The sequence below is a fragment of the Myotis brandtii genome, unplaced genomic scaffold (assembly GCF_000412655.1).
Source record: "Myotis brandtii unplaced genomic scaffold, ASM41265v1 scaffold3518, whole genome shotgun sequence".
Taxonomy (NCBI): domain Eukaryota; kingdom Metazoa; phylum Chordata; class Mammalia; order Chiroptera; family Vespertilionidae; genus Myotis; species Myotis brandtii.
In genome coordinates, this window is record NW_005363534.1 from 137,103 (window position 1) to 146,541 (window position 9,439).

The 9,439-nt window shown below is 38.0% G+C and overlaps 1 protein-coding gene across 1 annotated transcript in view; it reads right to left on the bottom strand.

The window, feature by feature from the left end:
* The window catches only part of PHKA1 (phosphorylase kinase, alpha 1 (muscle)), a gene marked incomplete at its 5' end in the record, with an annotated part of 145,270 nt that overhangs the window by 72,433 nt on the left and 63,398 nt on the right, over window positions 1–9,439 (bottom strand). Inside the window, 5 exons of the mRNA XM_005871675.2 lie at window positions 756–895; window positions 1,497–1,588; window positions 3,345–3,521; window positions 6,061–6,224; window positions 8,520–8,598. Of these exons, the coding sequence (XP_005871737.1) occupies window positions 756–895; window positions 1,497–1,588; window positions 3,345–3,521; window positions 6,061–6,224; window positions 8,520–8,598 (652 nt within the window). The remainder of the gene's footprint in view (window positions 1–755; window positions 896–1,496; window positions 1,589–3,344; window positions 3,522–6,060; window positions 6,225–8,519; window positions 8,599–9,439) is intronic.

The window sequence follows — 9,439 nt, forward strand, 5'->3', positions numbered from 1 at the left end:
ATATATATTCATATATGTTCAGTTTTGGGTAGATACCTAGAAGAGGGGTGGCTGGGTCATATGGTATGAAATCTGCTTTTTATGAAGTACCTGACACTTCACTATTTAGCAGGTGAGAAGGAGAGTTTTTTGTTTGTTCGATTGTTTTCCAGTAGGTGAAGTGCAATTTTTCATTTTTTCTTATTGCCCTGCTAAGGCTTCTGTTATTTGTGTGGGGCCTGTTGCCTTGGCTAAGGAAAATGCCCCCATATTCCCTGGGATGGGGTGTCCCCTCAGTATCAGGGCAGCACCCTTGTGGGGAAATGTGGCAGGTGATGGGGCTCTGGTCCAGTGCTGCCTCTTGCAATTAGATGCTGCCAGAAGTGCTGTACTACCCAAGGTGTCCCAGTTGCTTTCATTAGGCTCTGCTGGGATGGATGGGGGTTTAATAGGCAGGGACAGGCCTGTTTGTACATTTTTGGCCTTGTTCTATCCCAGTAATGGTGGCTACCAGACCTCAGCAGCCACAATTCTGAATCTCCATCCCTGTCACTGGGTTTAGCCATTGTTTGCACCTGCCTCTCAGGCAGAAATGTTTCTACCACCTGTGAGGTAGGCATAATCCAACTTTTATAAATGAGGACAATTGAGGCTTTGAGGTTCCAAAACTGTATTCAAATCTAGATCAGTGAGACTCCAAAGCTATGCTATATTTACTATACTATTCTTTCTCTCCATATGAACATTAAAGTAGATTGATAATATCCATCACTTACTTCATAGTATATAGCATGTAGAGGATATCAGCTTGCCCCTGGAAGCTGGAGGTCTCCTTTAACTGTAAAACCAGTGCTTTGAAGTCCACCTCCCCAGACTGGTCTCTTGGAAGATGTATTTCTACACGAACTGAGGGAACCTTTAGTTTGAGAAAGGGTAAAAAAATTAAGTCCACAAGTGCTCAACTTAAATATTGCCCTAGAGCAGTGATAGCGAACCTTTTGAGCTCGGCGTGTCAGCATTTTGAAAAACCCTAACTTAACTCTGGTGCCGTATCACATATAGAAATTTTTTGATATTTGAAACCATAGTAAAACAAAGATGTATATTTTGATATTGATTTTATATATTTAAATGCCATTTAACAAAGAAAAATCAACCAAAAAAATGAGTTCGCGTGTCACCTCTGACACGCGTGTCACAGGTTCGCCATCACTGCCCTATAGTGTTGATCTTTTCATCTCTAAACTTTTCCCATAAGAATTTGTTAAATTTTGATGAAAAGTAAACAAAAAAATGAAACTTTCAACACATATGATAAAGCAATCTAGATTTCATAAAGCCCGGCTAGAAAAACTTGCCCATTTTAAAAGTGAACTGAAAAGTTCATGTATCTTCACCAGGGTAGGATTTTGCCTACCACCAGTTAGTAGCAGAAACCATAATGGCTAGTTCTCTTATTTTCCATTAGGATAGCATTTTGCAAAAAACTGATAGAAAAACCTCATGTGCAAGTTTACCTGGTCCTCTTGTGGGGGAGGAGGTGAGTCAAGTAAGTTGAATAAAGGCCGGGAAGCCTGAACTACCTTTGCAGGAAGATACATGTGAACATCTGCAAAAGGTTGACATTTATGATAAAGGTTAGATAATTAGGAGACTAACAAAAATTCACAGTTGATCTCAACAATGAAGTTACATATGTTTGGTTCTTTATAGAAGTTTATCCTTCTGGGTAACATCAAAGAAAAGAAATATAGAAATCAAATAATGCAAAGAATGTTCAACCAATCAAGAAACATTTTTGAATGGAATGTCCAGAATTGTATCATCAGCTGATATTAAAGTCTTAAAATGTAACCAATACCACAATGGTACTATCACTGATGCTTTGGGAGAATACCATGTATCACAGAAAGAACCCAGTTATGTTTTACATTTCCTGGACTTCCCTAGGAGAATATCTGGCTGCTCACAATGGGATTTCCTTGAGAATAGATAAATGGATGATCCTATCTAGGGAATCAAAATATGTAGTGGCTGATCAACTTTGAGATATTCTTAAGAGTTTTACTTACAATCCATTGTTGAAATACTTACCATGTATTTCTACATGAGGAGAGACTCTAAGGAGAGGCTCTCTTGTCATTTTCAGCATTTACAGATACAGAAATAGAGATACAGAGCTCAAATAACTGTTCAAGCAAGCAAGTAGTAGAGCTAGAAATTAAGCTCAAGTTTTGTGATTCATAATCTAAAAGTCTAACTTAATCAAGTTTATTTCTTCACATAAGCCCTTTGTCAATGAAGCTTACTTGAAGGGAATTCTAAGCTTTCCCCTATTCTAAATGTTAAATGATTCTCCAATGTTCATGTTTTAATATATTTGGTTAGTAATGATCAATAAAGTTTTAGACAGCAAGAGCATGCATCTCAATCATTCTCATCACCTGTAAATGTTAACATTAAGTCCTTCAGGTGTGGCCGATAATCTATCCCTTCTGTCCCTTCACATGAAGCTACTACAGAGGCATTGAACACTCTTGGGTACCATGACTACTATTCTGGCAATGTGTCTAAAAGACATTTTCCACTACAAATACTACTGAAGGAGGGTAGTGGTCATGGAGAGGTGAATGGCAAAGTTGTTGAAGAATGAGTGCTATAGTTGATAAACAGCTCTACACTGCTGGACCAACTGACTATAAAAGTGACAGCTGGCCAAAGGGAACCAGATGTAGTTTACTTAAGGGAGAATATCTCCTTTTCCATTGCAAGGCACTCTTGTAATAGCTTGCAATGCTTTCTCTTTAAATACAATTATTACCAACAGAAAAAATACTTTCCACCATTTTGATATTTTTATCTTACAATTAACTATGCCCCAAGTCTCTTATTTTGTCTCTTCTCACTATGTAACTGGTTAAGCCAGACTACATAGCACTATATACAGCAAAATTATACCTAATTCATTAATTTTACAAATATTTGAGCGTCTCAGTACTATCAAAGGTGCTTGGGATGAAGCAGTGAACAAAAAACAAAGTTCCTGCTCAGCCAGCGTGGCTCGTGGTTGAGCATCGACCTATGAACCAAGAGGTCACAGTTCGATTCCTGGTCAGGGTACATGCCCGGGTTGGAAGCTCCATCCCCAGTAGGGGGTGTGCAGGAGTCAGCCAATCAATGATTCTCATCATTGCTGTTTCCAGCTCTCTCTCCCTCTCCTTTTCTCTCTCTGAAATCAATAAAAACCATGTAAAAAACAAAAAACAAAACAAAGTTCCTGCTTACACTGTAATAAATGCTCCCTCCCATATACTGGGCTTCACATCATCCTGTACCTGACTCCAGTGAGTCCTGGCATTACTCACTTTGTACATGCAGCTCCGTGGCCTTGGTCACCAAGGACATTATATCACAGGTTGTTTGTACAGCAGCTCGGAACCGATCTAGCCCTCCCTTTTGTGAGGTAGGGTCTAGTTTAGGATGGGGAGCAGTGTGCGCCAAAAGGTGATCTAAATAACGAGCAACGTCATCACCACAGTGAGCTGCAAGGTTAGTGGGGAGAGGGTGAAAAGAAAAAAGTGAACCTTTTATTTACATCACAATTTAACCCACCAAACAGAATGACTGAATCATGTGACCACAACATAGCACCACCAGAAGTAGGTTGTTTTAGCTCATGGAGTAAAAAGTGTGTTATCATTATATAAACTCATAGCTTTACCATTTAAAAAACTATGGTCATTTACCAGGACCCACCTGTTCTTCAACTTTTCTGAGACAATATTAGGGCCCCTGGAAGCAGTATGATGTTAATATAGGAGAGATGGTGCAAGCATTTCATATGCAAGCATATAATGATAGTGGTGGTGATAGTGATGGTGGAGAAGGAGCAGAATAAGGTCCTTTGAGTCTCACTGGTATGATGAGGCTTTTGTGGGGAAGGGCAAAAATCTTCCAGTAAGCATTGAGCCTAGCTAAAAACAGACAGATTCCACAAATGGCAAGCTACAACTGCTAACGACAATAAAATCTCTGTGTGGCATTGGTGTTGAAAGGACTACTAGCCACACATTTATCTTTTTAGTCACCTCATTCATTTATTCACCAAATATTTATTGCCTACTGTGTACCACTAGGTATACTAGATGCTGAGTTCTCAGTGGTGAAGAACACAGATATAGTCCCTATGCTCTTGGGCTCCCCCTCTTTCACATACATTATCTTGGCTATGGATAATGGAAATAAAAATATGCATATACCCTGTGGATGCTTAACATCTGACTTTACATAAACATTCACAGCATTTATAATTGGAAAAGCACAGTGTTTGGATCAATACTGAAATCTCCTAGGTCAGTGGTTGGCAAACTCATCAGTCAACAGCGCCAAATATCAACAGTACAACAATTGAAATTTCTTTTGAAGCCAAATTTTTTAAACTTAAAGTATATAGGTAGGTACATTGTATTAACTTAATTAGGGTACTCCTAAGGCTTACAAAGAGCCAGGGCCAAAGAGCAGGTGGCTCGCGAGCCGCAGTTTGCCGACCACAGTTCTAGGTCATTTATGCATCAACTGTTTTGTTTTGTTTTTAAATAATCTTTGGTGATCTCTTAAGATGTCTTTCTGTACTCTGATGTGACTAATGGGAACTAGCAAAGCTGCAAGAATGGGAACTCATACTCAGGGATATCCTAATGGCAAATATTATAACCTTGAATATAATCTAGATTCTTCGGTGGAGGATTATAAAAAATATGGACTTGAAACGAATGTAACTAATATAATATTGTATACCAACTATACTTAAAAAAAAGAATCTTGAGAGAAGTGCTCTTCTCATACAAGGGCTGGCAAGCTATAGACACATCCATTGTGAAACCATGAATGAGTAAATTCAGAGAAGAAAAAGTGACTCAGAATGCATATCAAATTCAGTAACACATATTAAAAACATATATTTTAGAAATTAATCTAAGAGAATGTTTGCTACATATGAAAATCACAATTGCCCATGGAATAGCAAAGGACTTCAATATATATATAATCATTCTTGTCTGGTTTTCAAAATAGTTCAGCTTATGCCAAGCTAGATATCATGACTATTGTTACCTTTGGTAACAGGAAATAACCTTATATTTAATGCACTTTCCCAACAAAGAAATTCATACTACTTTAGATCTTATAAAAACAAGTACAGGATGAATTAAATGGTACTTAGGTGAGCAAATGCTGAGCCCAAACAAGAAAATATTCCTTCTGTCTGCTAATGTGTTGGTCTATTATATATGAGATTATGCTTTGCTACCACATTGAGGAATGCTAATTTATTTATATGTTCTTTTCTCTTTATTTCTTAAGATAAAGAAATTAGCTGCTTTAATATATAGGCTAACATTTAAATACTCAGACAAATCATGTTTTATTTAGAAGAATAATTTTCTCCTATTGCCCCTTTGCCTTTGGGATTCAAGCATGGTAATGCTTGCCCTGCCTAGGTCAGTATTTTAACACTTTAGGGTTCTTTTTAGACATTTTTAATATATGCCCCCATGATGTTTTCTAACTGACATCTTAGTATTCCTAAAAACCAATTAGATGCTGTTGTGCTTTATTTGTCTAGTTTGTAATATAAAAAAGCAACATGCATAATACCAAATAGGTTTTTTTTTTGCAAACTATGCAGTCCTCTGAGATTCTAAAGTGCCCATATACTATTATATATAAAAAGCACTCTAAGCAGTAGTGTACATGTATAGTTTGATTAAATAGCTCTCACTCATCACTGCTTCCTGTCATTTTGAAATCTCTAGCCATTTTATATGCCCAGCAGAGAACTCTTCCCTAATCTTAGTAAAGAATAGTCCAATTTCATAGTCCACAATCATAACAGGGATATTAGTCCAGAAACCAAAGGTAAGTAGGAGGATGAAAAGTAAAGCCAAACAAAAAGTAGGTGTATTAAATAGAGACTGCTGTAAGACTGTAAGACTGCTGGCAGTGAGGTATAGTAAGGAGGATACACAACAATAGTTTGTATTCTTGTCCAGCAAGGCCAGTGCCTTTATGAAGCCTCCTTACCATTACTGGTTGAATCATAGCTATTCATCCAGTCACAGGATTCTAGCTCACTATAGTCATTGTAATCTTCACTGTACAGCTTACTTTCAGGTCCAGGGTCCATGAAACTCAAATGCGTACAGCAAGATGTTGTCAAAAACTCTGATAATTTACCTGTTTGAACCCTGACAATTAGAAGGTAAATAGAAAACAGAAAATCAGAGAAAAATGCTTTTTAAAACAATACAATTTAGTGAAAAAGGATATCCAGAATGTTATGTTAGGGTATTACTAATGTTTATACATTAGTATAAATTATATAAAAGTAGAATTTTACTGCACTCCTAGGTACAGTGCATTGTAGGTTACGGTACTGTGTTAACAAAAACTACAATTATGAGTTCACAATCCACCAGATCAGTTTGGCTTTCTTTCACTGCTATGCTGCTCTGTTGATAACTATGCCAAACATCTGGCCAAAATTTCCATTGGCTACCAGAGAAGCTAGGACAGAATGAAGAAAAACTATCACTAATCCATCACACATCATTAAAAAATACTCATAAAGACCATTTTGAAAATAAAAAGATGGTATTTGAAAATTTTATAAATTATAATAGACTAAATCATATCCTTCCCTACTTATAAAGCCAATTGCAAAGCCCAAAGGGAAAGTCAATAGTACTGATTTTCTAAAGAAGCTAGTTTGAAGGGGCTCCTAATGGCCAGATCTTGTATAATTTGAACACTGAAATAAATAATTACTGGAATAGAGCATGATATAATAAACCAAATAAAAATCCATAAATCTATGCTGACACTAAAACTACAAAATAAAAGGGTAGGGGAAAGTTATTTTTTAAGAGAAAGGCTCCAAATAGTAAATGTACACAGAATGATAGAAACAGAATCATCATTTTACCACTCCAGTAATAATAAATGATTATCACTGGAAGGTAAGACCATTTGGTGAAAGACTGATGGACAAAGGATGTGGAAAAACCTGACAGATACCACTTTAACCAAATTGAGAGGCATTCTGCAAAATAACCGACCTTCTGTCTTCAAAACTGTAATGAAAGATTAACAAAAGATTGGGGAATTGTACATTAAAAGACATCACCCTGGTTGAGTAGCTCAGTTGGTTACAGCATTGTCCCCATATGCCAAGGTTTGGGTTTGATCCCCAGTCAAGGCACATACAAGGATCAGGCAATGAAACAACATCTCTCTCTCTACCCTGGTTGGTAGCTCAGTTGGTTACAGCATTGTCCCCATATGCCAAGGTTTGGGTTTGATCCCCAGTCAAGGCACATACAAGGATCAGGCAATGAAACAACATCTCTCTCTCTCTCTCTCTCTCTCTCTCTCTCTCTCTCATAAAAAAGAACACATCAAGGAAGTAAATAACTAAATGCCAATGTGTGATCTTTGATTAGATCCGGGAGTGGAAAAACAGCTATGGGAAAACATTATTGGGACAAATTGAGGATTTTGAATATGAGCTCTATATTAGACAATAGTATTGTATCAGTAATAAATTTTCTGAGTGTGATGATTATATTGCAGTTATGTATGAGAATACCCTTGTTCTTAGAAGACAGAAACTGAAGTATTTAGGGAAGAAGAGTTGTGATGTTTCTGGCTAACTCTCACAGAGTTCAGCAAAAAAAAGGTCTGTGTATGTGTGAGTGAGAGAGGGGGTGGGGGAGAGAGAGAGAGAGAGAGGGAGAGAGAGAGGGAGAGAGAAGGGTAGGGAAGAAGAAAGGGATGGAGGAGTAGAAGGAAGGGCAGGGGGAGAGAGAAATTTTCAATATGATTTCTGTTAGCTTGAAATTTTTCAAAAATAAAAACTTAGGGAAAAAGAAAAGAAAAGCATCCAGAATTGAATAGTCCAATAACCGTATTTTAAAGAATAAGTTTTCTTGTTCATTGAATTGTTAAGTTCTAGGCAAAGGTCATGGTGAGGAAAAATTCCAATGCTTCTATATAACATTCAATTCCTTCATTCAAGCTATCAAACACAAGCTTCTCTGAATAGGATGAGGTTTTTATTAAAGATACATAGAAAGACTATCATGGTAACTGAAATAAATCAGACAGGAGAATTTAAGAACCATATGATTTCACTTATATATGGGATACAAAACTAAAAGCAAAAAATGAACAAACAAGAAAAATAAATAAAACAAAAACATATAGACACAGACCACAGTATGGCGGTTAAGGCGGTCAAATATATGGTGACAGAAGATGATTTGCTTTGGATGGTGGGCACACAATGCAATATACAGATGATGTATCAGAATTTTACACTTGAAACCTATATAATCTTATTAACCAATGACACCCCAATAAATTTAATATAAAAATGCAGCTATAAAAAATGATACACAGAAAGGCATAACAAGTTTACGATTACTGTACCCAGCTTACAAGTTTCATTTCATTTCACTAAAGAGTATGTAGAGGTCACTTACCTTGCCCCACCAAAATAGCCATCCTGCATTTTTCGGAGTGCTGCCAGGATACTTGAATTCAAGCTGGTTCCATCTTCATCTTGAAGAGAATTTTAAAACAATCTTTGTTGTTTTAACTTTTAAATAAGGGGAAGCTTTCACTTATTTCAAACCAATAGTCTGGGGTGAGGATGATACAAATTAGACACTCCACACTGACCACCCTATATTTCAACAATTCATCTGAAAGCCAGCAATACTGTAGAATGGGCAATTGGTAAGCAATGATGACCAATAGACAGTTCCTCAAAGACAGTCCATATCTTATTTACCACAAATATTTAGCACAGAACCTGATGGCAGAACACTTGACTTAAATGCTTTCAATAATAGCAGCAACCATTTGTTGAATGTTATGTGCCAAGAACTGTGCTAAATATTTTATATAATACTAGAGGCCTGGTGCACAAAAATTTGTGCACTCGGGGAGGTCCCTCAGCCCAGCCTGTGCCCTCTCACAGTCTGGGACCCCTCGGGCAATGTCCACCTACTGGCTTAGGCCCGCTCCCCAGGGGATCGGGCCTAAACTGGCAGTCTGACATCCCTCTGGCAGCCCAGGAGCCCTCGGGGGATGTCCACTTGCCAGCGGGGAGCAGGCCTAAGCTGCAGTCGGACATCCTTAGCACTGCTGAGGAGGCGGGAGAGGCTCCCACCACCACCGCTCTACTGGCAGCCATCAGCCTGGCTTGTGGCTGAGTAGAGATCCCCCTTGGGGAGCACGCTGACCACCAGGGGGCAGCTCCTGCATTGAGCATCTGCCCCCTGGTGGTCAGTGTGTGTTATAGTGACCAGTCATTCCCAGTCATTCTGCTGTTAGGGTCAATTTGCATATTACCCTTTTATTATATAGGACTAGAGGCCCGGTGCACAAAAATTTGTGC